This window comes from Lutra lutra, chromosome 7 (assembly GCF_902655055.1).
Source record: "Lutra lutra chromosome 7, mLutLut1.2, whole genome shotgun sequence".
NCBI classification, from domain to species: Eukaryota; Metazoa; Chordata; class Mammalia; order Carnivora; family Mustelidae; genus Lutra; species Lutra lutra.
Window position 1 is genome coordinate 146573335 of NC_062284.1, and position 27833 is coordinate 146601167.

The 27833-nt window shown below is 68.9% G+C and overlaps 1 protein-coding gene across 4 annotated transcripts; it reads right to left on the reverse strand.

Annotated features, from left to right (window-relative positions):
- Positions 1–1189: 1189 nt before the first annotated feature.
- JAG2 (jagged canonical Notch ligand 2) lies at positions 1190–27825 on the reverse strand. Of its 4 annotated transcripts, none has more exons than XM_047736949.1 (26): positions 27726–27825; positions 23580–23930; positions 16227–16284; positions 14483–14734; positions 14319–14379; positions 10210–10340; positions 9999–10118; positions 9723–9836; positions 9449–9562; positions 9184–9297; positions 9058–9104; positions 8740–8910; positions 7780–7930; positions 7390–7539; positions 7204–7317; positions 6903–7016; positions 6712–6825; positions 6411–6527; positions 6113–6140; positions 5943–6028; positions 5490–5603; positions 5270–5385; positions 4665–4913; positions 4077–4208; positions 2890–3046; positions 1190–2633 (listed from the first exon to the last, which is right to left on the reverse strand). In XM_047736949.1, exons 2-26 carry the CDS (start codon positions 23916–23918, stop codon positions 2146–2148), a joined length of 3651 nt encoding a protein of 1216 aa, XP_047592905.1. In that variant the 5' UTR covers positions 23919–23930; positions 27726–27825; the 3' UTR covers positions 1190–2145. The 4 variants fall into 4 exon arrangements, with proteins under 4 accessions (XP_047592905.1, XP_047592902.1, XP_047592904.1 ...); XM_047736946.1 differs by lacking the exon at positions 27726–27825 and adding an exon at positions 24124–24189; XM_047736948.1 differs by lacking the exons at positions 9184–9297; positions 27726–27825 and adding an exon at positions 24124–24189.
- Between the last annotated feature and the right edge of the window lie 8 nt (positions 27826–27833).

The window sequence follows — 27833 nt, forward strand, 5'->3', positions numbered from 1 at the left end:
GAGGCCACGGGGTGGTGCTGGGACCCAGCGCCTCGGTGGAGGGTGGCCCACTCATGGCCCTGCCGGCGCACACAGCGATGCTGGCTGCTTCCCTTCAACACTCCGCCCGCAGGCCCAGGCCGAGCTTTGTTCCTTTCTCGACCCTGGGAGCACGTGTGGCTCCTGCCTGGGCCGACCGTGGCTGCACCTGGCGCGCCGGGTGGGCTCCTTCCGATGACTCTGCTCGCAGTGCTGGGTTTGCTCCGAGGGGCCTGCTCCCTGACCTTGAAATGTGACTTCTGATGCATTTAGAGATCTAGAACAGAAGCCACTCGCACTGACTTCGACCAGGCACCAAGGGGCCTGAGTTCCATGTCTGCAGGGGTTGGGCCAAAACCAAGCCTTCTCAGAGGCAGACGTCCCACCGGCTCATCCCACCTGATCCAAGCCCCTGGAGGTAAGCGGGATGAGGGCTTGGCACTGCTCTGTCCCCATCCAGAGGGCAGGGTCTCCTGCAGACCTGGCCTCACACACGGCACGGGAGCAGACGGGCCAGCTGGGTCTTCGAGAGACCGCTCCTCACGTGCCCCTGGGGAACCGGTGACCGGACGGCTGTGGGACCCGTCCCCGTGCAGCAGGAAACACGCGACCCCTCACAGCCCACTTCCGGGCCATCCGCAGTCGTGTCCTCCCGCTGCTGACCAACACCGGGTCTTGGCTCTGCCCTCGGCTTGCGCCACCTGCTCCCTCGAGGGAGAGCAAACAGTGTGAGCTCGGTGCACGGTGGCATCTGGGTGGGTCTCCCACGGTCCACTGCCACGCCACTGGCCAGCCACACTGACCCAGACCGACCACAGCCTCCAGCCTCGTGTTTTCATTCTCTCAAGGCTTGACTTGGGAATTTCCTAAAACTTTAAGAGCTTTTAATGGATAAGCAACTTTAAAGGGTTTTATAAAGCTTTTTTTTTTTTCAGCGGTTTTAGTGGGGACTGCAGAGCACCTCCTTCCCCCCGCTTCCCGGAAAGCTTCCCCCAAGCCCGTGTCAACCACACAGGACGGTGACATGTTCACGGCCTCAGGCGCCCGGGGGAACCATCTCCCTACCTGTGGCCACCACGGCCACGTGGCCCGACACGCGACCCGGCTCTCCACCCTGCCCACCTCCAGATAACAAGGAACAGCACCAAAGAGAACAAGGAAGGCCAAAACATTTAAGTTATTAAATCAAATATACAGAGTGATTCATTTAATATGTACATATTTACAAAAACGCACTTTCGCGAGGAGGGGGCCGGGGCCGGCAGGTGGGGAGCGGCCTGGAGCCCACGGACGCTGACAGTTGCGAGGGGAGGGTCTGTGTGAAGGCACTTGTCGCGAGCTTCGATTCTGCCCCCGTCCCGGGGAGAACAGAGCAGTCGGGAAGGGCACTTCCGGAAACACAGTTGAAAGATCTCTACGGCCCCAGGCGGAAGCGGGCCGGCGTCTGCCCGTGGGGCCCTGCGAGGACCTCAAGCCCCACTGACCACCGCAGGTGCCACCGACAGCCACTGGCCGTGCCACACACCACAGGTCCCACCGACAGCCTCGGGCCACACCAACGACCACGGGCCACACTGTCAACCACCGGTCCCACCAACACCACGGGCCACACCAGTAGCCTTGGGTTGTCCCACCGAACGCCACGGACCACACTGACAGCCACCGGTCCCACCGATGCCACAGTCCACACCAACGACCACAGGCCACTCTGTCAGCCACGAGTCCCACCAACGCCACGGGCCACACCAACAGCCAAGGGTCCCACTGGCTCTTTGGCCTGGAGCCACTGAGGACACCAAATGAGGAATAATAAGGAAGATTCTGTAAACAGTGCACCACCGCTGGTAACAGACAACCTGGTGGGGACACAGACACCCTCTGCTCACTCCTGCCACACAGCGCGGGCGACACACAGAAACATTACAAAAATAGCAAGTATCCGAGAATACTCCATTGTTCTCCGCCCGACAGTCATTGAATAATTTATACAAGGTTAAAGAAACGTAGAAAATAAACATTTGTTTTTGGTTTTTGGTGTTTTTTTACACAAAATAAAGAAACTATGCACACGGCCTCGGCCTCCTACGGCTGCGGTGGTCCTGGGCCCCGGCCCCGCCACGGGCCGCCCTACTCCTTGCCGGCGCGGCGAGAGTCACTGACGGCCCTGACCACACGGTTGTCCACTTTGGGGCCTGAGGCCCAGGAGGCCGGCCTTGCAGGAGAGCAGCTGGGGTCTTTGGTGAATTTGTGCGAGAGGAACTTCTCGGCCTCCAGGCAGTCTCCCTCGCCGCGGCCGGGCTCCTCGTCCTCCTCCCCGCCGTCCCCACAGCCCGTGGGCCCGGGCAGCGCCTCACCCGCCCTGCGCGGTGGGGGCGTGACGTTCTTACACGGGTAAAGCACGTCTTTGTGGCCCCCACACAGGCTGCCACCGCCCAGCCGCTCGATGGGGTTGCGGATGGGGTTGAGGGGGGCCCAGTGGTTGTTGGTGCTCTCCTCCCGCGGTAGCCGGCTCCGCTCCCGCTCTTTCCTGCGTTTGCGGGTCCACCACACGCAGATGACCGCGCACGCCAGACACAGCACGCTGAACACACCGCACAGCACCGGCACCAGCAGGCCTGGGGGGGCACGAGCAGGTTGGCCGGGTGCGGGGACCGGGCACACACCCAGGCCTGGGATACCCGTCCTTTGGCTCTGGCCTGAGGGGGAGGGGCCCAGGGGAGGGGCTGGGACAGCAGGTGCAGGGGGCAGCCACTGGGAGGGGACGGGGCCCAGGAACGGGCAGCCCCCCGCCACCTGCGCTCAGCCTGGCCCCGTCCCTCTGAGCCACGTGTGCAGGAATGAGTCCCACTAGGCCCAGGCCCCCTCGCTCACCCACGGAAGAGCTGCCCACGACGACCGTCTCCACTTTGACCTCGGTGACCGCCAAGAACAGCGAGCTGTTGCCTCGCTGGGTGATGGCGGCCACGATGGCATGCGCGGCGCTCTGGACCAGGCTGCTGTCGGGCAGGTCCCTTGCGGGGCTGAAGGACTGCAGGGGAGGACACCACAGAGAGGCCCCGCTTGCCACAGGCGCCAGCACGGCCTGCCCGCCCCATGCCCAGACTGGGGAGCGCCAAGGCTGGCGGCCAAGAGGGTGCAGGTAGCTGGGGGCCCCGGGGCTTCTTGGGGGACACCGGCTGGACGACTCGCCTGCAGCAGGCACGGCCCGGACCACGTGGCTCCGAGGGGGCGGGTGTGGCCTCGCCCACCCTCCCTCCGGACCACCTGCATCTGGGACCAGCACAGCTGTCCTTCCCAGGCAGGCGACCAGCCCCATTGGCCGCGCCCAAGGACTCCAGGGTTCTGTGCACACATCCCTGGCCCCACTACCCGCCCCTGCCTCCATGGCGGCCGGTGCCCTGAGGAACTGCCCTGCCTTTTCTCCCCTCCCTCCCCTGCCACGCCCTACTACGTCCACCCTGGACCCCGGACCCTGGTCTTCCCCCTCCGCACTGCCACTGAGCCTCAACCACAGACCCTGGGGGCCTCCCACAGCTCCAGAGACCCCTGCCCAGAGCCCTGGCCTCCACGGCCTCAGACCGGGGACGGGACGGGAGCCAAGTCCCGTGTCACAGCCACCACTCCGTCGACACTGCCTGCGACATCCCCGGCCTGCGAGCCAGCCCTGGGTGGCTCCTGGTACCTGTTCCTGCAGCTGGGCCTGGGCTCTGAGGACCCCGCCTCCCGGTACCTTCCCTCCATGCCTCTCACCTGCAGATCAGCTTTCCCTGCTCTCTGCCTGCTGCCCCGGACCTGTCTTTCATTATGGCAGACGGGACGGTGACCTGACCCAGCCTGGCCCCACCAGCCCCCAGTGAGGGCACAGAGTGTCCCGGACCCCCAAGGTACAGGCACACAGGAACAAAGTCCTGGGTCCATGGGTCACCCTTTGCCTCCAACCACCTGGGGACAAGCCTGGCCTGGGCCTTTGTCCCCAGCACCTCCCAAGAAGAGAGACAGAACGGGACTCTGGAAAAGGGACGCGGGCAGAAGTGATGAGCCATTCGCCTAGTACTCACCACAGCCACCTCCACTGTGCTGGCCCCTGAGGATGGCCGGTCACAGAGCAGCACGAGCAGGCGGTCCCGGGCCACTGCCCTTGTGGCTGGCAGGGCGCGGATCCCAGAGCAGATAGCGCCCACGGTGGTGCCCTGCGTGGGGACAAGCAGCACGTGAGTGGGGTCCTGGGGGCACGGACCCGAGGTGACCCATCCTCCTGCTGGCCCCACAGGCACATGGCAGGTCACACCTTGGGCCCCATGAGGAGCAGACCAGGGATCGGGGGTCCAGGAGGGAGCTGACTTCCTAGCCCACCCAGCAAGCAGACCGCCAGCCCAAGTCAGGGTGCGTGAGGCCTGGCGGTGCCCCCACAGCCCCATCCTCCTTCCCTGCTGGAAGGGGAGCTACCTGCAGGCCCGAGGCGGGAGGGGGCCTTGCCTGGTCCTCAGCCTCCTCCCTAGACCCCAAGTGCACATGGGGCTCAACCCTCCCTCCTCTGGACCCCACAGGCCCCGACTCCCTGCGCAGCCGCTCGGGCCCTCTGAGAAAGGCTGGCGGCACTGGGGGGCTGCAGCCGGTCGGTGTGCCCGCCCTCCGGGACCACTCACCTGGGGCACTTGGTCGCGGTTGAAGTGCAGTGTGAGGCGGGCACAGTTGTTGTCCAGGTGGCTGGAGTGTGGCAGGCACAGGGTGCTGGGCAGCAGGGGCTCCTCGGTGCCACACTCCCCCCAGGCTGCACACGGCGGCTGCAGGCACTGGCCTGGGGCCTTCTCTTGGCACCGCTGCCCCGGCGGGCACTGGGCGCTCAAGGTGTCAGGGCGGCCAGCCAGCAGGCAAGGCCTGCGCCCACACCACACCTGGGTCAGGCACGCACACAGGACAGACGCAGGCGCACAGACAACACGGGCACCGTGCAGGAGAGAGAGACACGGCTGCGGTCGGCAAGGCCCAAGGTGCCCTGCCCCACCACAGCCTCCCAGGACGGACTCAGGATGGGCCTGCCTTGGAGCGGGGGGTGCCACAAGAAGGAAGAGGCCAGGCAGAGCCCCCAGCTCTGTCTCCCTGTCTACCCAGCTACATGAGAGGAAGGGCCTGCCCTGGAGCATCCCTCCCAGCAGGCCCAGTGGAGGGGGTGGACGCGGCTCCCCACAGCCCCCCAGCGGTAACCCCCAGGCTCCCAGGCCAGGGGGAGGCTCACGGGCGACCCCCATACCTTGCTGCAGTCGCGGCGGCCGTCCACACAGCGGCAGCCGTTACAGTCCTCCACCCAGGAGCTCCCATGCGCGAAGGGCACCCCCTGCGACCAGCAGGGCCTCCCAAATCCAATCACTGCGGGGAGAGGAGTTGGGGGCGTCTGCAGGCTGGGCCCAGAGGCCAGGTCCTCCCCATGCCCCTGGTGGCATGGTCCCCCGGGGCTGGTGCCCTCCACCTACCATCCTGGCACCGTGGGCCGGCCCTGCCCGGCGGGCAGCTGCAGTGATAGCCGTCGATCTCGTCCACGCACGTGGCCCCGTAGGCGCAAGGCGAGGACTGGCACTCGTCAATGTCTGCGGAGAAAGTGGCGGCTCAAGAGGCCGTGAGGGGGGCCAGTGCCCTCACACGGGGCCCAGGAGGACGCTCAGGCCAGCATCGGAGGCCGTGCAAGTGGTGGGGACCCCGCCAGCCCCGGTCTTGACCAGTGTGCCCCTGGGGGCTCTGCCAGTGGTCAAGAGCATTGACGAGTGCCTGCCCCGTCCTCCTGCACACGCCTCTGGCACGGTGCATGCCGGGAGACCCCGGGGACCGCCGCCGTCCCGCCGCTGTCACAGGGCCGCCCCAGCTGCGCAGAGGGACCGGCTGGGCTGGGCCGGGCCCCTCCCACCCCAGGACTCCCCGGGGCCCCTCACTGATGCGGCAGTCGGGACCCGCGAAGCCGGGCGCACACTCGCAGCGAAACCAGTTGATGCCGTCCACGCAGACGCCGCCGTTGTAGCTGCGGGGCAGAGAGCAGGTCTCAGGGAGGCCCCCCGCAGGCCGAGCTCCCCGGGGTCAGCCGGCCTCCGGGGCGGCCACTCACCAAGGCAGGGGGCTGCAGTCATTCGTGTCTGCGCGAGAAGAGAGAGGAAGGTCGGCAACACCTCTGCCGCCCCGCACCCCAGCCAGGCCTGCGCACACCGTCCGCCGGCCCACTGACGCGGGGCGGGGAGGCTGGGGGCGGTGGGGCCCGGGGCAGCTAGCTCCAGGAGGACATGTCACTTTGGCAGACAGCTGTGAGGAGCGGTCTAGGGGGCCGAGTCATGAGGCCCGGGCTCCCACCCCCAGGCTGTCGCCCACCCCCCAGGGCGTCCCTCCGCAGCCCCCGCCCACAAGCTCACTGTGCGTGCAGGTGCGGCCCTCCCAGCCGTCCCGGCAGATGCAGGAGAACGAGTCCCCGCTGCCCACGCACGTGCCCCCGTTCACGCAGGGGTTGGGCAGGCAGCTGCTATTCTGGGCTGTGAAGGGGAGAGGGGAGAAGGGGGCCTTGTGGTCTGCCCTTGGGCCTGCGTGGAGCCTCTGTTGCAGATCCCGAGGTGCCAGGGCAGACGGGACCAGGGGCAGGAGGCCGGGCGGGTGGTCGTGGGGTGCGCGGTTGGGGGACTGTGGTGCCTGACCCGCCTCCCCCGCCCGTTCACCCACCGATGTTGCAAGTGCTGCCCTTCCAGCCCGGGGGGCAGGCACAGCGGAAGGTGTCCCCGCTGTCATAGCACGTGCCGCCGTTGCTGCAGGTGTAGGCATCGCACTGGAACTCGCCTGTGGGCACACGGCTGCTCAGTGCGCATGCCCGCGGCAGCGGCGCCGCAGTGCGCCAGGGGCCCAGGGGCACTCACGCGAGTGGCAGGTCTTGCCCTTCCAGCCGTCGTCGCACGCGCAGTAGAAGTCGTTGACCAGGTCGTAGCAGCGGCCGCGGCTGTGGCAGGGATCGGGAAGGCAGTCGTTGGGATCTGGGGGCGAGGACGCCGGTCAGCGGGGGTCGCCGGCGCTGGGGGGGGCAGGGGAGAGCAAGAGAGGCGGGGCCAGAGACACCTGCAGGGCACCCCCCCACCCCGTCCAGGTCCCTTTCGGGCGCCAACTACCCAGAGCCGGGTCCCACTGGGCACGGGACCCACCGGGCGGCGCGGGCCCACTCACTGGTGTCGCAGAGCTCGCCCTCCCAGCCGCTGGGGCAGAAGCAGCGGAAGGCATCCACCTCGTCGATGCACGTGCCCCCGTTGCGGCACGGCTGCCCCAGGCAGTCGTCGATGTCTGCGGGGATGGGGGGGTGAGCAGGGGGTCCCGGGGCCGTCCGCCCGCCCGCCGCGGCCCCTGGCCACTCACTCTCATGGCAGTAGGCGCCCGTGAAGCCGCTGTCGCACGCGCAGGAGAAGTTGCCCCCGGGCAGGCTCACGCAGCGCCCGTGCGGGCCGCACACGCCGGGCGCCAGGCCGGCCGCCCCGGGCCCCGCCTCCAGCCCGCAGCCGTCAATCACTGCGCACACGGGGCGCGGTCAGGGCGCCCAGGTCGCCCCGCACCCGCCCCGACCCCACCCCAAGTCAGGGGTCGGGCTCGGGTGCGACCCCGCCCCGGGACGCCAGCCCCGGCCGCGGCCCCGCCCACCTCTGCAGGCCCCGCCCACCTCTGCAGGCCCCGCCCACCTCTGCAGGCCCCGCCCGGGCACGGCCCCGCCCACCTCTGCAGGCCCCGCCCACCTCTGCAGGCCCCGCCCACCTCTGCAGGCCCCGCCCGGGCACGGCCCCCTGGGCACCGAGCAGTTCTTGCCGCCCACGTCGTCGGGGCACGCGCAGTAGTAGTCGCCCTCCAGGCTGTAGCAGCGGGCCCCGTTCTGGCAGGGGCTGGGCTCGCACAAGTCCGTGTCTACCTGCGGGGCGGGAGCATCCGTGAGGGCCCCGTCCCCCGCCTCGCCTGTGGTCCCGACGAGGACTCCGGGAGGCCCGGGCCCGGCTCCGCCGGCATACCCAGGCCTCTGCCGCCAGAGCCTGCAGCACCGCCCATCCGAGACCGTCCAGGCCGGCAGCTGGACGGAAACACCTGCAGGTCACCAGGCCCCTCCCACCACCCTCTGCTCCGAGGCGCCCCGCTTCCTCTGGCTCACCAGGCAGCATCCGGCCTTCGCCCCTCCTGCTGGCAGGAAAGCCGGCTCCTTACCCCCTCCCCAACCAGCACAGCCGCCCCGGGTCCAGCATGCGGGGCTTTCCCAAAAGTGTCACCGCCGGCTCCACAGCTGGGGGAGGAACTTCTACCAAGGGCCCCAGGAAGCCTGTTGGTCAGGAGCCCTGCCCCTGGTGTCCTGTACCCCCAGAGGCCGGGGCAGGTCAGAGAAAGGTGGGGCTGTGAGGCGCCAAGGAGGAGGGACACACCCACCCTCAGGCACCCTGTCCCACCCCAGGGCCCCTCTTTGACGCTGCTCCCGTGCTCTACTGCATCAAGACCGTTCCGGCCACCTGGGCAGCCAGCCCACCCCAGCAGGAGGCACTTGTCATGACGAGAGTGACCTTGTGACCCTTCCCCTGCCCCGGCTCACCCGCGGCTCTGGGGCCGGGTCTCCATCCAGAACAGAGCCCAGGATCTCTGTATGGCTGACCCCACCTGCAGGCTGTCCCGCTCACTGCGGTGGCCTGGGGATGACGCTGTGCCCTGCGGCTCCTGGGGCCGCAGCCTGGGCCTCACCTCGCACAGTGGCCCGGAGGTGCCCTTGGGGCAGTGGCAGCGGAAGCCATCCACCAGGTCCTCGCAGAGGCCTCCACGACAGGGGTCGCTGGCACACGCGTTCAGCCGCACCTCACAGTGCCGGCCAGCAAAGCCCCGCGGGCACACACACTGGTAGCCTGTGGTCAGGTCCTGGCTCAGGGGGAGGAAAGGCGGGGGACGGGGAAGGGGGTGGGGAGAAGGGGGGTGAGCTTCCAGAGGCTACCCCTCCCACTCCAGGGGCAGCACCCACCCCGTGGCCCTCCCCAACGCGGGCAGGGCAGGGGGACTGCGTCTTACCTTGCAGGTGCCACCATGCTGACACTGCCCACGACAGTCGTTGATGTCTGGGGACAAGGGGCGGGGTCACAAAGGGGTCCTTGCACCGCCCAGCCCCACCCCCTGCCACCACCCCCCCATACTGACGGATATGGCAGTTGACGCCCTTCCAGCCCGGAATGCAATCACAGTAATAGCCACCAATCAGGTTTTTGCAAGAAAAAGCATTAAGGCACGGCTTCCCGTCACATTCATTGGCGTCTGCGGAGGAGAAGGGGGGGCGATGGGGCTCAGCGCCCCCTGCTCGCACACCTGGCGCCCGCAGCCCCAGCAGCCCCAGCAGCAGCAGCAGCAGCAGCAGCATGCCCGCAGCACACAGGCCATGCACGCGCCAGCCCCGAGGGACCCTTACCCAGCTGGCAGGTGGCCCCCACCCACTGCTCGGGGCAGACGCACTCGAAGCCGTCCACCTGGTCCACGCAGGTGCCTCCCGCCGCGCAGGGGTTGGAGGCGCACTCGTCGATGTCTGTGCAGGGACAGAGGGAGAGGCGTGGGGGCTGGGCTGCGGGGAAGGCAGCCGTGGGCCTGTCCCTCCTCCCCGGGCTATCAGGCGTCAACCACCCTGCCCCATCCTGGCTCCCAGAGGCCAGTCCGGAGCCCCCCATCTCGTGCGAGTGGGCACTCACCAAGCGCACAGGTGGGCCCGCTCCAGCCTGACGGGCAGCGGCACTCGAACCCAGAGGGCGCCTCGTGACAAGAGCCCCCGTTAGCACATGGGTTGGAGACGCAGGCGTGCTCAGCTGCGTGGGAACCAGAGGCGGGCGTGGGGGTCGGGCGTGCGGAGCCCCAGCTCCCCACCTTCCCCGAGGCCCCAGGGCGGGGGTCAGGAAGGGCCTCCCACACCAAGAGGCCAGAGGCACGGGGCTCCCCGCCCGGCCGGCCAGCCGCCGGGGCCGACGTACCCCGCTCACAGTTCGTGCCCGAGTAGCCGTCAGGGCAGGCGCAGTGGTACCGGTCGGGCTCGGCGTTGATGCACGTGCCCCCGTTGGCGCAAGGGTGGTGGCTGCCACAGTAGTTGAGGTCTGGGGGCGAGGCAGGGTCCTCAGAGGCCCGCCCGCCCCCCGCCGCCCGCCTTCCCCGCGGGGCATCGCGCTCGGGCCCGGCCGCCGCTACCTTTGTTACAGAGCAGGCCGCCCCAGTTGGTCTCGCAGTTGCACTGCCAGGGGTCCACGCAGCTGCCGTGCACACAGCCGGGGTACGGGACACACTCGTCACAGAACCGCCCCTGCCAGCCGTAGCTGCACCTGCGGGAGGCCGGGAGTGTGAGGCCCGCAGTGGTGGGGGAGGCTCCAGGCTGGCTCTGGACGCAGGCGCAGAGTTTCACGGGCCACCCCCAGGGCTGGCGGCCCCAGCCTTTGAAGCGGAGCTGGCCCCGGGCCAGGTGGGGGTGAGAGCACCCTCATGGGCACTTCCCGGCCGCTGGCCTCGGATGGCCGGCCGCAGCTGCCCAGCCACTCCTCCCTGAGCTATTTCGGGCCTCACCCTGGAGCAGGGCCCCAAGAGCAAGCGCCAAGAAAGGCAGGTCCCGCCGGGACCCCAGGAACGGGCATGCCAGCTCCAGCTCGCCAGGTGCCACCGGCTGGGTCGCACCCGGAGCCAGGCAGGCCAGTGGGATGTCAGGAGAGGGCTCCGGGCTCGGCCCCGGCTCTGAGACCTCGGGCACCGTGTGCGACCTCACCTGGAACTCAAGGACAGGAACTCTCTCCCCATGGATCCCCATCAGGGCCCCACCTCACGGATGGGGACACAGAGGCCCATAGCAAGTGCCCCACGTGGGGCCGCTCCTGACCCAGGAAGAGTCACCCGTCCCTGGCAAATGGCCTAGAGAGGCTGCTTGGCTCCAAAGCCACGACCCCAAGGCCTGGCCCTGCCTCCAGCGATGGGCCAAGACTCTCTCTGGGAAGCCCTTCAAGAGGAGAGACAGTCGGCTGGGGCACAAAGGGCACCCAGGCCACTCATGCAGGTCCCACTCCCAGTGGGGCAGGCCTTCCAAGGGCCCAGAGCTCAGCCTGACTCGGGGGCACTGCTGTCCATCGTCCTGCAGCAGACTCCCTGGGGACCAGGAGGCTGCCCTCCAGGCCCTGGACAGGCCCCCCCGGGGACCCCCTTCCTAGAACCAGAAGGTGCCGAGGAAAGGAAGTCTCCTCTCGCAAAGTTCCTTCCATGCCGCCACCTGCCGCGCGAGCTTCCTTCTGTGAGGAGGGAGCCAACAGCCCCTTCCTGGGCTGCCCCGAGCCCCACGGCCAAGGGCTGCGGCCAGGCTCAGCCGCAGGCCACAGGGGAGCCCAGACTGGAACACGGGGCTCCAGTATCCCGCCCGGACGTGCCCGGAGGGCCCACAGGCACGAGAGCCACACGTCCCCCAGGGAGCCCGCCCTCCAGGTGCTGTGAGGGACCCACGGCTGGGTCACCCACCAGGATGCCATGAGGCCAAGCACAGCAGCCAGACCCCCGCGGGCCCTGAGGATGTGCTCTCAGCCCTGGGTGGGGCAGCCCTCACCAGCCGCCGCCCCCCCCCAGCTTCCCTGGCCTGCGGCTCCAGAAGCCCAGGGAGGAGGCGGCAGGAAGGCAGGCCCATCTCCGCAGCAGCATCCGGTGGGGGTGTCCGGTCCTGAAACCTGAGCCCTGAGCCACCACGGCAGCTGGGCCTCCCCCACCGAGTGGGCGGGACACACCTATGGCTCCTGGGGCCCTGAGCAGCAGGGGGAAGGGGAGCCAGGAGAGCCGCCTCCCTCCCACCTCCCTCCGGCCCTGGCTGCTTAGGCCCAGCATGAGGGAGGTGCAGGCACTCGGGCAGCAGGCCACAGTGTGCCGCCTGGGACCCAGCCCCGCAGTGCTCACCGCCCGGGGACCTGACCCCCTGGCCCCAGCTGCCCAGAGTCCCCAGGCTCACGCCCATGACACAAATCAGAGAGCGAGGCTGCAAGGTATGGCTCTGTTCCAGGCAGCCAGCCAGTCTGGTACCCTCCCATGCCACCCAGGGTTGACGCCTGGCTGTGCGTACCCCCAAGACATGAAGCAGCCCTGGGCCAGGCTCCTGCCCACCAGGGGCCCCCTTCCCCCAGCCGTGCTCCCTGCACCACCCAGGGGCCCACTCACTGTGAGATACGTACAGGGACCGAGTCGGGGACCCCCTCCCCACTTCCAACCTCTGCCCTTGCAGGGGAAGCCTGCCTCTGCCTCCCTGCCCTGGGGCCGGCCGGGCGGCTCCTCGTGCCACCTCCCGGGCCAGAGCCACCACAGGACACGCAGAGGGGTCCCCACCCCTCCTTCCTGTCTCCTGAGCTGGCCAGCTCCCAAACCAGCACGAGCTGCCCCCAGACAAGTTACTTGGGCTCACTGTCCTCGCCGGGAGACACTCAGGACAGCAACCCGCCCCCCAGGGTAAGGTTCTGGGGCCCACGAGCCCCTGCTGGGGCAGCGCTTCCCTCGCTCCTTCCACTCCGAAGGACTCGCTGAGAGCCTCCACCAGGTCCCCCGGCCCCCAGGCCGTCCTTGTGCATCCCTGGAGCCCACCCTGGCTTTCACACCGCCCGGCACCTCCAGCGGCCCTGTTCCCCTGTCCCCTGCAGGGGCAACAAGCTTCCCCGCAGCCCCCTCCCCCCACCGCCCCCCACCCAGGCCCTGCTCAAGGTCTGCAGCGGTTCCCTGCCTATAGGAGACACCCAGACCTCTCCCTCCCCGGGTTCCCTGACCAGCACCCCGTCCATCTTATCTCCTGGATCCCCATGACCCCTGCTCGTCCCGTGTCCTCTCCCGGTGACGCCACGACTCCCAGCTCATCCTGTGTCCTCTCCCGGTGTCCCTACGACCCCCAGCCAGTCCCTGTCCTCTCCCCATGACCCCATGACCCCCGGCCCATCCTCTGTCATCTCCCCGTGACCCTACAACCCCCAACCTATCCTGTGTCCTCTCCTGGTGTCCTTATGACCCCCAGCTGGTCCCTATCCTGTCCCCATGACCCCATGACCCCTGGCCCATCCTGTGTCCTCTCCCAGTGTCCCTACGACCCCCAACCCATCCCTGTCCTCTCCCCATGACCCCACAACCCCCGGCCCATCCTCTGTCATCTCCCGTGACCCCACAACCCCCAGCCTGTCCCATGTCCTCTCCCCGTGACCCCACGACCCCCCCAGCCCATCCCATGTCATCTCCCGTGACCCCACAACCCCCAGCCTGTCCCATGTCCTCTCCCCGTGACCCCACAACCCCCAGCCCATCCCATGTCATCTCCCGGTGACCCCACGACCCCCAGCCTGTCCCATGTCCTCTCCCAGTGACCGTACGACCCCCGGCCCGGCCCATGTGTTTTGGGTCACAGCACTCCTCTTTTCTGGCGGTGTCTGCCAGGACCAGAGAGACGTCGGTGACCCCCTCCCCCACACCACCTCCCTTCCTCTGCCCAAGGCAGTCTGGCCTCAGTCGTGGCAGCTCTGCCGTTCAGCAGTTCCGCAGCAGACTTGGGGTCCTTCCTGCCCCCAGCTCTCCTTCCCAGCCCTTCTTCAAGCCCACTCCAGGGAGCACCTGGGGGGCTCAGTGGGTTAAGCCTCTGCCTTTGGCTTAGGTCATGATCTCAGGGTCCTGGGATCGAGCCCCGCATCAGGCTCTCTGCTCAGCGGGGAGCCTGCTCCCTCCTCTCTCTCTGCCTGCCTCTCTGCCTGCTTGTGATCTCTCTCTGTGTCAAATGAATAAATAAAATCTTTAAAACAATCCACTCCAGGATGCCTGTGGGGCCCACCCACCTCCCCGTCTCCTGCTGGTCCTCGCCCACCACCTCCCAGCCCTGCAGCAGCCTCCCCACTTGGCTCTTCCCACACAGCAGCTGCCCTGGTCCTTCTCACCCCACCCCAACCCCTCCAGCACCCCTCTTCTTTCCCATGTCCCACTCCCACATTCAGCCTCTCTCCATGCCCACCCATGCCCTCGGTGCCTCCTGTGCTCTGGGCACCGGTCCTTGGCCAGCTCCTGGCCCCAGAGTTAGGTGGGATCGCCCAGGCACCATGACGGTTGTCGGCCCTGTGCTGACTACAAGTGACGCGAGAGCAAGGCCCGGGTCCCTGCTGTCCCGCTCAGCCATGGGGCCCAGGGTGCACGGGGGGGTGCGCGGGGGGGTGTGCAGGGGAGCCAGCTGGAGGACCCCCGAGGGCAGGAGGGCCCAGGAGCCGGCAGGGTCCAGCCAAGCCTCCGGCTGGGGGACCCCCGAGGGCAGGACGGCCACTCACCTGCACTCGCCGGGCACGGCACAGCCCCCGTGGAGCAGGTTGCATCCTTGCTTGCACACGGCTGGAACAGGGAGGAGCGCGTGAGCCGCGGAGCCCCGGGGGAGGGTGTGCAGGCCCCCCTCGCGCCGCCTCACCTCCCCTTGCGCCCCGGCCCGGCCGCTCACCCTCTCTGCACTCCTTGCCCATCCAGCCGTCCATGCAGGCCTTATTGCCGTACTGGTCGCAGGTGTAGTGGCCGAAGAAGTCGTTGCGCGGCCGGCAGAACTTATTACATGTGGTGCTGTAGTAGTTCTCGTCGCAGCGCACGCGGATGCGCAGCTCCAGGTGGGCCACGTGGCCACGGAAGTGCAGGCTCTTCCAGCGGTCCTCGGGGTTGATCATGCCCGCGTGCGACACCCGCTCGATCAGCAGCTCCTCTTGGGAGGGCGGCAGAGTCAGCCGGGCCGAGACGCTGCCTGCCCGGGGAGCTGGGGGCAGCAGGGACACTGGCCGGGCCGCCGGGGGCGGGGGGCCCGGGGCCGCAGCTCTGCAAGGCTGCCCTCCCTCTCCCTCTGTCCGCAGGGCCGCCCCCAGCAGCGAGCGCGGCCCCCGTCCCGGGAAGAGCCTTCTCTCGCCCTGAGGCGCGCCTGGGCCCTGAGCCCGAGCAGCCCGGCCTCGAGGCAGAGGCACCCACTGGGCCCGAGGGGCAGAGCGGGCAGGTTGACCACCCTGGGCACAGAGGCTCGTGAAACCCTGCCCCACAGCCCCATACCCGTCTGCACTGCTCCCCGCTCCACGGCCCAGGGGTGCCGGGCACATGGGCCTCTGCAGCTCTAAGCTGGCAACATCACCCACTCCAGCCTCTCCAGACACAGCCTCACACCCTCACCCCTCCCCCAGAGCCCGTCTGGCCAAAGTGCCTGCCAGCCTGTCCCTGTACCTGCCTGGTGCCCTCTGAGCACTGCCCCCAGCTCGGCCCCTCCAGGCCCCAGCATCCTCATCGGCGGGGCCCGGGGCTCAGCCTGCCTCGGCACCCTGGTGACACTGCCCTCGACCACAGAGCAGCCATCCCCCCGGGGGCCCCTCTGTGATGCCAGCCCCTGACCCAACCAAGGTCTAGCCCAGCAGCAAGCCTTGTGCCTCCACGTGGACTCTGCCGTGGCCAGAGACCCATTCCCCCCGAGGCTGCCCCTGGGCCCAGCACCCCGCCACCTGTGGGATTCACAGCCGTGTCCACACCAGCCTCCATCCCAGGCCTCCAGTGCATCCTGTGTGCAGCAGCCCGAGCCCTCCAGCGTCCAGGGAAAAGCCAGCGTCCTCGCGGTGGCCCACACAGCCTCCACCACCTGACCTGGCCTCACTAACCTCACCACTCCCGCACCACACAAGCCCATGCTGCTCGCACACACGGCTCACTGCCCTGCCCCTCCTGCTTTGTCCACAGACACAGCCCCTGCCCTGTCACCACAGGGCCCAAAGACTCCGTGTGCAGGCTGGCCAGCTAGCACGTGAGCCTCAGGGAAGGGCCCTCAAGCCCCATCCAGGACAGGCAGGCAGAGAAGGGGCCACGGAGGCAGAGTGAGCCTCTCGGGGCACTCAGGCCCCCAGGTGCCTGACGCGGCCTCAGGAGAGCGTGCTCATCAGGAGAACAGCACGAATGAAACCAAGACAGGGGAGGACACGTGCACAGCTCTGCAGGTCACACACGGCAGAGCTCCCTAGCAGCCAGGGCAAAGAGGGACACAGTGCACTAGATCCTTGGGGGTGGGGGAGCCTTCCTGGGACCGGGGCCCTTGTCCCCAGCAGGCAAAGGACAAGGAATCTGGCCACAGGCATCTCTTCTGGCTAATGGGGGTCAGCCTCCCTGTGCCCTGAGGGGGGGCCCACAGGCAGCAGCCCACCCAGCCACCCAGCTCCCAGCGAACTCACCATCTGGGGTGGTGTCGTTGTCCCAGTCCCAGGCCTCCACAATGAGGGTAAAGGAGCGCTGCACACACAGAACGGCAGTGAGGAACCAGCCGCAGCCCTGCCTCCACCCCACCGCATCCCAGCCTTGGCCACTGCACACTCCCCCGTGCCCCCAAGCCTGCCCCTGCCTCAGGGAGGGTCTGTCCTCTGCACCTACCGCCACCTCAGCCCTCTGCCTGGAGCAGCAGCCTCATGCCATATCCCAAGAGACCCCAAAATGACACAGAGGAGGGAGGCTGTGCCTCCAGGTCACGAAGGCTCTGGGGACTTGAGCTCCTGCCATCCCAGCAGCCCACACCCAGCCGGCTGGACCGGCTTGATTGGCACGGAGAAAGGGAGAGGGACCCGGGCAGAGTGGTGGGCTGAGGCCTGGCACAGCCCAAGTGAGCGGCCCCAGACCAGGGTCCCCTGGGTAACCCCCCTAGGGTCTGGGGGGGGCACCCCCAGGCCATTCGCTGGGGCCTGTCACACATGAGGTCCTGCTGCTAGCAGAGGCCCAAGAGGAACAACGGCCTGTCACCACCCCAGCTTCCCCCCACCAGGCCCTGGGGATGGAGGGCGGAGGGCACAGTCCCCACAGAGCCCCCAGACTAGAGCAGGTGCCCAGTGCAACACACACAGGCCACAGGCCCGCCTCCTCCTAAGGACAGAAGGAGCAGGGAGGGGCCCTGGCTGCATAGATGGGGAAACCGAGGTCCAGGGACTGCCCATGGCTGTTCCCCACACTCCCTCCTCCCAGGATGATGTGGCGCGCTCATGTCACCCAGCAACCTCAGAACCCACCCTCCCCACAGAGTAACCAGAGCCAGCAAGCGGCCCCACCCGTGTCACCCCGGGCCACAAGCTCCAGCAGGAGGGGAGGCCCAGCTCGCCTGGCCAGGACCTTTCTGGGCTCCCTGACACGAGCTGCTCCGCACTTCCAGCCCAGCCGCGAACATGCTGGCCACCCCTCCCTCTGGCCCTGATGCCCCGGTTTGGGGGCCCACAGCACAGGGCCACTTCTGTGGTCCCAGGCTGGCTGGCCTCCCCCCAAAAGGGGGGACCGCACTGGCGAGGCCAGCCTCATCCCCGCCCTCAGCGCCCCCGTCTCCTGGGCCTGCAGTATGGCCATGCCAGGGAGAACACGCTTCACAGCCAAGCACCGAGGGCCACTCCCCTGACACGAGGACCCCAGCCTTTGGGTCCCGCCCTTGGTACACAGCTGCGGCAGACAGGCCGCGGCTTCCCTGGACCCCGGCCGCGCTCTCACGGCCTCCCTGGACCCCGGCCCCGCTCTCACGGCCTCCCTGGACCCTGGCCACATTCCCACGGCCGGCCGCGGCCTCCCTGGACCCCAGCCCCACTCCTACGGTCGGCCACACCAACCACTCCCACCACCTCCAGGTACCCAAGCACAGCCCTACTTTAGGGACGCTCTCCTTGACCCCTCTGCAGGCCTGTGACTGTCGCTGCAGCGAGACAGCACCAGGACACACTGGCCCACCCACAGGGCTGTATGCCTTATGCACCCTCCTGACCCTGCCCTGAGCACAGCCCCCCAGACGCCCCAGGAAGATTCACAGGACCTCATGCCCACCCCGGAGCACAGACAGGAACCCTTCTAGAACACTCCCCGCCACGTCGGGCTATCTCCAGGCTCTCAGTCCCACTTCTTGAGTCTCCCATAAATGCACTCCCCATGGCCACTGCCTGGCCAGCTCCCTACAGCCAGTGGGGCCTCCACACCCCTGAGCACGGGAGCCCCAACAACCCCCAGGGCTCTGTGTTTTCCCCAAGGTTCAGAACCCCCTCGGAGCTCCCCAGGGCTCTCACCCTCCTTGCAGTCCCCCAGCCCCTGCTGTGCCCGCATCTCAGCCTGCCCACCCTGCCCCAGGGCCTTTGCACACACAGCTCCCTCCCTCTGCCAAGAATGCTACTCTCGGGCCAGCCTTCCCCTGGCCATTCCTAGTCCTGGTGACAGCTGGAGGGCCCGCCCAGCTCCTTCCCAGGCCCCACTCTGATCATTCACTCATGGAGCAAGCACCAGGTGTGGCTCTGCCACTAGCAGATGGGTCAGCGGGGACCTGGGGGGGCGGGGTTGTTCTAAACAGGGGTGGGGCCAGGCCTCGGAGAGGGAGAGCTTGAGATGGGGAAAGCACTCCGAACAGAACAGCACGGCAGGCCCGCGGGGCTGGAGGAGCACGCCACGCGGACAGAGGGAGCGGGGTCGGACGGCATGTGGTCGCCAAGGCAGAGCTGAGCAGGGGCTGCTGGTGGGTCCGGGAGACCTGAGACCGGCCCCTGTGCAGAGTGGGCCGCGAGGGCGGGCATGGAGGACGCCAGCAAGACAAGCACCTGGGCTCTAGCAGGGCGAGCAGGGAGCGCCTCGCCAGTGGCTCAGGTAGGGTTACCACCGCCTCTATCCGCGCCCCAGGCTCCAGTTACCTATGCCCCCACCCGCCCACCCAAAAGGGCCCCAGCGCCCGCCAGCTGGGCTCCCCACACTCGCACCGCAGGGAGTCATCCAGAGAGAACCTGAGCTGGCAGGTGTCCCTCCCCCCGCGCCGGGCCTCCTCCGCTCCTACAGGCCAGGCCCCAAGACTCAGTTTCCCCCTCTGACCAGCGAGCTCTGGTCCCCGTGCTTCCCGACTTGCGAGCCACCGGCCAGGACAGGCTCTTATCAACCCCAACTTCCCAGAGGGCTGGAGAGGCAACAGGCCTGGACTGGAGGCCTCCTGGGCGCCTTGAGGCTCCAGGGCTGGGCCAGGGCAATGAGAGCCCGGTGGGGACGGCTGAGGACCTCCCCAGCAAGCGCGGAGCAGCCCCAGTCCCCCGCCTCCGCTGGGCCACCTGCCTGCCTGATGCTGAGCGGCCCCCCTGGCGAACTGGCCTGAGTCCCTGGACGCCCAGCCACGCCTCTTCCGGAAAGACTGTCCTGACCCACCTGCACCTTGAGGGTGGACCCCCCAGCCCGACCACCTGACCACCTTCTCCCCAGCCCAGACCCCCCAGGCCAGGTCCACACGCTTCGTCTGATCCTACACAGGAACACGGCGCAGCAGCCCAAAGACACACGAATGGTCCTGGGCAGACCTGGGTGGGACCTACGCTGCACGCCCCAGGGCCCGGGACGCGCCATGGCCAAGGAGGCCCAGCACAGCCCCCGGGGCCACCGCCGAGTCCCCGGGCTCCAACCTGGTTTCCTCCCATGGCACCCCGCGTCCGCAGCCCAGCCCCCCGCAGGGCAGAGTGCGGGTGCCGGCGCCAGGAGCTCTAAGCACAGATACATTTCCTGAAACCTGAGCCTTGGAGAAGCCCGGGCCTCTGCCGCCATTGTCCCCAGGGAGAGGGGAGGGGGCCACCTCTCCCCAAGGCTCAGCAGGAGGAAGGGATCACAAGTCCACCCCACACAGGAACCCAGACACCCACACTGCACACCAGAGAGCAGCCAGGGCCTTGCCGGGTGGTTCACCTCAGCCCAGGGTCTCCATGACAAGGCCTTGTCATGTGGGCCTTGTAGGACCCCTCGAGCAAAGCCCACAATCTGCTGGTACTACACAAACCTTCCTTACCCGGGGTCTGCTCACCCGGGGGTCTGGGGATGGAGACCCCAGCGCAACCTGGAGATTAGAGATGCTTGTCACCCAGCCTGGCTCCCCTGAGAACCCCTTCATTGGGCCAGACCGCCCCCGGCAGCCCCATCTAGACGACCCCAGAACAGCTGAAGGAGACCCTAAAAACTGCAGTCTGTCCTGTGGCGCCCTGCCGCGGACCCTCCAGCAGTGCTGTCCCGCTGCAGCCTGCCACCCAGACCACCCCCTCAAAGTCTAAGGACAAAGCCTCCAGTCCTCAGGCAAGCGCTCCCCTGGCTGGGGCCGCCCTTCCAGCTCTGCCCTGCTGTCCCCACACCACAGCCACAAACAAAACTCCTGACACCAAGCAGGTGACAAGGTGCAGAGCCGGGTGTGGCCAGCCAGCATTCCCGGCCCCTCCCAGGGTGTGGGAAGGTCACCCGTGGGGGGCCCCAGCGTGCTCTGGGTGGTCTGGGGTGGGGTCTGGGGCCAGGGCCCACCCCAGCCCTGTGCTCCTCAGGAGGGGTGGGGAACACAGGCGGGACCGTGTCTCACACCACCAAGGGCAGCTCAGGTGCCCCCAGCCACAAACCCCAGCCCGGGCCCATCTTGGGGGGACACTCGCAGCTGACAAGCTCCCATGGCCTCCAGCCACAACAGAGTCAGGCCCCGTGCTCAGTACCCACCAGATCCTCCCTAACTGGCCCACGACCCCACACACAGCCTGGAGCCCGCTGTGGCCCCCCAGGGACCCTGGCCTTCCATGGGGCACTGGGGGGAGAGGAGATGCCACAGGCCAGGGAGTCAGCCTGCAGGCTCCCCCAAGCCCGAGCCTGCACCCTGTGGCGCCGTTCCCTTCATGAGATCCCCTCATGGCCCCATTTCACAGATGGGAAAGCGGGGCCCCAGAACCTGCTGTGTGGCCCAAGATCTCAGCTGGCAGCCCTGTCAGGGTCTGTCCACACATGCACAGCCCTCCCCTAGGACCCACAGTGCACACGACAATGGACACCTAGGGGTGGGGTCCCGGGTACCATGGCCTGGCCCAATAGGAAACGGTGCGCCTCCCGCTGGCCCCTCCCTCAGGACGGGGCCCTGGCTGCTATAGGACCCCTCCATCAGCCAGCCCCTCGGAGTTCCGCAACCACAAGGCCCCTCCAGACCCTCCACTGGCTACCTACCACACCCAGAGAAAGCCCACACGCAGACACACGCACAGAGGCATGCACACGCACGTACACACACATGACCAGGCGTGGTATCCGTCCCGTCAACTATCAGCTAGGTGCCTGCGCCAACGAGGGGGGGTCACTGAATTCCTGGGGGGCCAGGAGGAGGCACGGGGCATCTGTGAGGCAGGTCAGGAGATGACCAGCGGCTCTGCCCTGACCTCCCCGCATCCCAAACCCGGGGCCCGCTCCTCTCCTGATACAGAACCTGACCCCAGCCCGGAACGACACACCGCAGACAGCACAGCCCGTGGGACCCGCTCACGGCGCAGGAGGGTTCGGGACTGGCCAACGGCCACTCGAGGGGCGTTCGGGGAGCAGAGCCCAGACGAGCTCCCTGGCCTCCAGCCTCCAGGGGCACAGGCAGGGCGCAAGAGGCGCCACTTCCCACACCCGCCCCCAGCGGCCCGCCTGCCCCTCCGGCCACTTTCGAGGCCCTCCTCACACCACCTACTCCCAGAAGCCCCAGAGCGCAAGCTGCTCCCTGGCCGGAGCCCACCCACCCCCACCCCTCCCCCACCCTCCCCAAGGAAGCCCAAACACCGTTTCCAACGCGCCCCGTTTCCAACGCGCCCCGTTTCCAACGCGCCCCAGCTCACGGCCGGAGCTGGACTTGCAGTAAACCAAGGCCGCGTGGCCGCGGGGAGCAGAAATACCAGGGCGCCGGCGTCACAGGCCGGCCAGGCACCCAGCAGCCGGGATGCGCGGCCGGTGGGCAGCAGACACAGGCCGCTGCCCCGCCGCCCTGGCCGCCGGAGCCCGAGCCCCTCCTGGGGAAGCAGCTCACAGCAGGACAAGAGGTCCCAAGAGCGGCTGCCCAGACTCCAGGGCTCCCAGGAAGGCGCGGGCCTGCCCTGTCCCGTTCCAAACCAGGCCAGCCCATGGGGCCAAGAGCCGTGAGGGGCATGCGTTGGCCCCGCCGCATTCCTCCCAGGCCTCCCTGCCCCCACCCCGGCCGGTGCCAGCTCGAGCAGAAAACTCATCCTCAGGTAGCGTTCTGGAGCGCGCTGGCTCGGGCCCAAGTGCAGATGACAGGCTGCGGGCTCTGCTCAGACCTGCCTGCCCCGCTGTGAGGACGAGGGGGCTGAGCTTATCGTAACTGCCTGGGGCCCTCCCAGGACTGCCTCTGCCTCCTCCATCAGGGACGCCTTTCCCACCCGAGGCCCGGAGGTCAAGGGAGACCCAGACGCCAGTCAGGCAGGCAGGGGCGGTGCCCTGTCTCGAGGGAACCCTGGCCATCCTCCTAGAGCTCCGAGCCCCGAAAGGAGCGAGGATGGGGTAGCGTGCAAGGCCACCTGGTCTGAGCTTAGGAAAAAGCATCAGCACGAGACCCAGAGCCCAGGTCGGGGCAGGGGGCCCAGCCCTCCACAGGGTGGGTCCTCCTGGCCCAACCTTGGCCAGCTTGGCCAGCTCAACTCCCAGCCTCTCCTGGGCCCAGAGTACCAGGTGGACACATTTCTGGTGCCCTTCACCAGCCGTTCCAGCCAGAAGTCCTCGGTTAGAAGGCTGGGTGGCCGATCACCCCAGCACCCTAGTCCAGCCCCTCCCTGCTCACAGATCCTCTCCCAAGCCCACCCTAGCTGTCCCTGGCCAGTTCCTGCATGGGGGGGTGGGGGGAGTACCTCTCCAAGTCGTCTGTCATTTCTGCCCCACCCAGGACTGCCGCTGAGACCTTGTATGTGGGGGAGGGGGCAGGCTCTGTTTCAGAAAGCTGCCCAGCTCAGGCATGGGTGGGGAGGGGGGTGCTGGGCAGGCCCACCCAGCTGCTTGGGCACATCCCCTGCCTGCCCCAGGGCAGTCCACAGGGCTGAACCCCATCCCTCCCAGCAGTCCCAAGCCCATGGTTCCTGCCTGTCTGGCATGCCCTAGCCCCCCCCCTCAAAAAAAGGACAAACAAAACCAAAAGCGCACAGAGGGATGATGCCACAGAAGATCACACCAGGGCCATCTCCTCTCCAGGGTGCGGCGGGGGAGGAGGAGGGTCCCGGGCCAGCAGCAAGGGCTGCGCCAACGCTTCCACGTTGGGTCCTCGGGGGCCCAGGTCCCCGGGCACCAACCCGAGCTGCCCCCCACCTCCACCCTCGGGCATCCAGGAAATGGCAGGGCGGGCGAAGGCTGGCCACGGGCCCGGGGCGGCTCCGCCAGGGCCTGCCCCAGACCAGCCCCAGCACGCGCCGCGCACATGCCTCCGCGGCCTGCCTGGGCCCGGGGCGCCGCGCCTCGCCTCGCCTCGCCTCGCCTCTCCCCTCCGCCCCAAGACAGACACGCGCAAGGAGACACAGGCACACGCCGCAGGCCGCCGCGCACGCGGGCCGCGGCCACCACCCCCCGCCCCGCCCCTGCCGCGACCCCCGCGCGCCCACGTGGCCAGGCGCGGACCGGGCCCCGCGGAGCACGCGCCCCAGGCTGGCCCCGCCGCGCGGCGCCCCCTGCCGGCCCCGCCCCGCCCGGGTGCGCGCAGTCGGCACGCAGGGCCCAGCCGCAGGTGCTGGAGGGGCGGCGGGCGCCGGGGGAGGGGAGGAGGGGACACGTACCGGCCAGGCGAACTGGAAGGGGATGACGACGAGGCCGGGGTCCTGGTCGCCTCCGGCCCGGGCCCGCGCCCGCGCCCGGTCCCCCGCGGCGCCCGCCGGCGGCAGGTAGAAGGAGTTGCCGCCCAGCACGGGCGTGGCGCCGTGGCCGTAGCTGCAGGGCCCCGTGGGCGTCACCTTGGCCTGGTACTCCTTGAGGCACACGCGCACGTACGTGTCGCACTCGTCGTGGCCGCAGCCCCCCGCGCGCGCCGTCCGGCCGTCGCCGTCACAGCAGGCGCCGCTCAGCAGCTCCCCGTTCGCGTTCCGCAGCGCGCTCAGCTGCAGCTCGAAATAGCCCATGGGCCGCGCCGCCTAAAAATAAGGCAGAGCGAGAGCGCGTGGAGGCGCGGGTCGGGGTCGGGACGCTGGACGCGGGCGTGGGGGGACCCGCCCGGAGCCCCCGCCGCGGCGCGCAGCCTCGAGGGCCGCAAGCGGCGGCGCCCGCGGCGGTGCTGCCCGGCCCCGAGGGGCGGCCCGGTGCGCCCCGTCCGCGCCCCCCGCTCACCTGCACGCAGAGCGCCAGCAGCAGCAGCAGCCTCCGGGGCGGGCGCCCCCGGCCCCGCGCCCGCATCGCCGCCCCGGCCCTCGCCGGCTCCCCTAGCGCCCGCCCGCCCGCCCTCCGAGCGCCGGCGGCAGCGGCGGCGGCAGCAGAGGCGGCGGCGGCAGCAGCGGCGGCGGCGGCGGGCGGGGTCGGGGCGGCGATGCGGGCGCCGGCCTGGACGCGGGCCTGGGCGGCGGGCGCGCGGGGCGGCGGCGGCGCGGGCTCGCAGGCGGCCGCTCTCCGGCCCGGCTCCCTCCCTCGCGGCGGCGGCGGCACCGGCGGCGGCGGCGGCGGCGGCGGGTCCCGGCCTCGGCTCTGCGCGCTCGCGCTCCCGGCGCCCGCAGCCAACAAGTTCGGGACGAGACTGACAGCTCGCTCGCCCATTCGTCACCCGCGTACCTGCATATGCATGAGGGGGCGGGGCCGCGCCGCGGGGTGGGGCTGGGGGCCGGGGGCGCCGGGCTTTAAAGGCTGCGGAGGGCGCTCCTGCCCGCGCCCGGACCCGGCGCGCGCTCCGCCGGTCCCCGGAGCGGCAGGGGTTCCGCCACGCCCCCGCCCCAGCCGGCGTGCGGGGGCCGGCGCGGCGGAGCGGCCTCCCCTCACGCGCGCCCCGCCGGGTGTCGGCAGCCGGGGGTGGGGCGCCCCTGAGGTCACCGCCGAGATCCCCTCCCATCAGTGCGCCGCCGCCGCTCCCCGCCGTCCCCGGGGAGAACCCGCCTCCGGCACAAATCAGGGCCGTGCCCCCACGCGGGGTGGGCGCGGCCTGGGACCCCTCCCCGGGGAAGGCCCCCCCCCCCGCGCCGCCCCCACCGCCTCCGCGCCGGCCGCAGGGGGCGCTGCTCGGCGCCCACACCCCTGCCCGCCCGCCGCAGGGCTCGCGGGTCCGGCCGCCCGGCAACAGATGCTCCGCGGCGCGAGCTGGGTGCCCGGTCGGCCCTGGCGCGGGGCTGAGTAGGCCACGCTCTCGCGGAACGCCCCGGCCGGAGACGGGGCTTGGGTGGGGACGCTGGGGAGCGAGCGGGGAATAAAAGGCGGCGGTGCTCGCTCAAAGGACGAGGTGGGAGCTCCCCAAAGAGGCTCCTCCTGCTGTCCCGGTCACCAGGTCCCCACGTACCGCCCCCCCACCATCACCGTGCTGCCCTCTGCCGGGGTAACCTCGCGCCGCCCCCCACCCCCACCCGGGGTCAACTCCAAGGGCTCCTCGTCTGCAAACATCGGCTCCCCCCACCCAGCGAGCAGGGTCCCTTTGGCGCAGGCGGGTCACATGGGCAGTTAGGGATCCCGAGGTCCGCAGGGGTCCGGCCCCACCACCACAACAACTGGGCGAGTCTGTCATGGGCCCCTTGGCTGGGGACTGGGTACTAGGAGTGCAGTCCCTGCCTGGAGCTAGGAGCTAACGTGGCTGGCAGCAGAGGGGGGCAGGGTGAGGCACGGAAGGCTTCCTGGGAGAAGCGGCTCTGAAGAAGGGGGTAGGAGCGCAAGCGCAGCCCTCTTTCTCACCAGGCTGTGCGGCCAAGTCGCCAAAGGGCCCGGATGCCCTGAGCGTGCAACTCCCTCACAGGGTGTAGGCCGCTGCCCACAAGCAGTGCCTCCAGGATCCAGGCATCGGGGGCCCCTGAGGGCCACGAAGGGATGGGCCCGGCTCTGCTCCGGGCACCCGTCCCTCCCTGCCTGAGCCCCTCTGTCCGCTGGGGTGAGGGGGCAGGATGCCAGCCAACACCTCCAAATAAGGGAAGGCAAGCTGTGTTCAGAGCCTTCCAGATGCCGCCACGGCCGTGGGGGCCACTGTGGGGATGCCTCCTTCTCGCTGCCCCTGCCCGGAAGCAGGCACCCATATACTCCAGGCCCCAAGTCAGGAGACCCCCAACACACACACACATACAGAGCTCCAGGGGATCAGGGCTCCATCCCTGTCCATGCCCACTGCCCCACTATCCAGGGAAGCCCTGGGTGCCTCTGCCCAGCATTCAGCCTAATGGTGAACCCTTGAGGGGCGCGCAGTCCAAGGGTGAACAGAGCTAAAGCGACAAACTGTAGCGGTGAGGCAGGCAGGGCAAACCGCACAGGGGGCCTGCTAAGACCCAAAGGCAGGCGAGGGTCAGCCACATGAGGAGCTGGGAACGGCACATGCAAAGACCTCGGGGTGAGGAGGCCTGACCCCCGTGAAGGCCTGTGAGAAACACAGTGGCAGAGGCCGAGCAGGGGAGGGGCAGGCCTAGGTGAGGCCAAGGTGGGAATGAGTGCAGGGCCGCACTGGGCCTCTCCATGGGTCTTCATGCTAAGACCAAGGGAAGTACAGAGAGCAACCGACCTGGGTTGGGCTGCACAGCAGTGACCTACATTTTCCCAGAGCTCCCTGGCTGCAGGGAGAGGGGCAGCAGGGGGTGAGGTCAGGGCAGGGAGGCCACAGGTCACCACAGTGCAAGTGAGAGGGGCCAGTGACCCAGCCAGGGCCTGGCAGCGGAGGGACCTGGGACCGAGCAGGGGGAATTCCTAGCGAAGTGAGAGGCGGGGTCCAGAGAACAATTCCCCGTGTGCCCCTCCCTCAACCACGCCCGAAGCTTCCGGCCCACGGCCGGCTGTGGGCGGGAAGGACAGCCCAGAGACTGGCTGTGCGGTGGGTTGCAGAAGCCGCTGTGTCCCAGCAGCGGTTCTCCGCCTGCTCAGAATGGCCTCGGCCTGGAGGCAGCAGTGACGGATGCTCACTCCATCGCAGGATTCAAGCTCAGCCTGTCCAAGGAGGCAGCCTCCCCGGGGCCCTTCCTGCTGGCCAGCCCCGGTTGGGGGTACAGAGCGCCCCCACCTGCCCTGCAAAGCTAGGGAGACAGTGGCCTGGCCCCATCTGCTTCCCTCCAGGCCTTTTGGGAGCAGGACCTGGGTCCCCCTGGCCCAGAGCAGCTGGGTCCTCCCCTTTGGGGTCCCCCCATAGGGATTTCTGCAGCTCTTGGGCTGGAGGGCTGGGGATCTGATGGGGGCTCGGGCTCCTACTTCTGCCCGTGCTGGGCCAGGCTGCTCTCCCTCTTCCAGGAAGACCCCCGTCCCTGCTCTGGGGCCTGCTGGATCCCAACACCTGTCTCCCACCCAGGTCCACCCGCCCCTAGCCTGGGGGCTCCCTCTCTGCATTCCCCAGTAAGAGGGGCTCTCAGGATGTTCCGAGCTGGGCGCTTGACAAGGCCAAGATGGGGTGGAGACCCCCAAGCTGGCAGGGGCCCTTCAGGACCAGGCTGGGGTGCTGGCTGCCTGGAGTTTGGACGGAGCTGGCTTGGCTCTGGAATGAGCTGTGCTTCCGCCCGCCTGCGATCTGTGGTGCTAAATATAGCGGCCAGGGAGGGGAGTTTCCGGTTACAACCCCCCCCCCCCCCCAGCCCCCAGTGCCGGGAAATCGATGCCAGCTCCATTAGGCCCAGCAGCAGTGCCTGCGGACCTGCCCCGTCGGACTGCAGAGCAGAATGACGGGGCTGGACCGCACCCGGGGCCGGGCGCTCTGTCCCTCACCCCCCACCCTGCCGGCTGAGCGCCTCCAGCTTGCTCCCCACGGCACACAGAGCCACGGGCGCCACCCATACCTGCCAGAGGCCGCTCTGAGGCTGTGGGCAATGCCTGCAAGTCGGCCAAGAAGGACAGAGCTCCAGAGGCAGGCACCAGGCGGGCCGCGAGCAGGGGAGGCGGGGTGG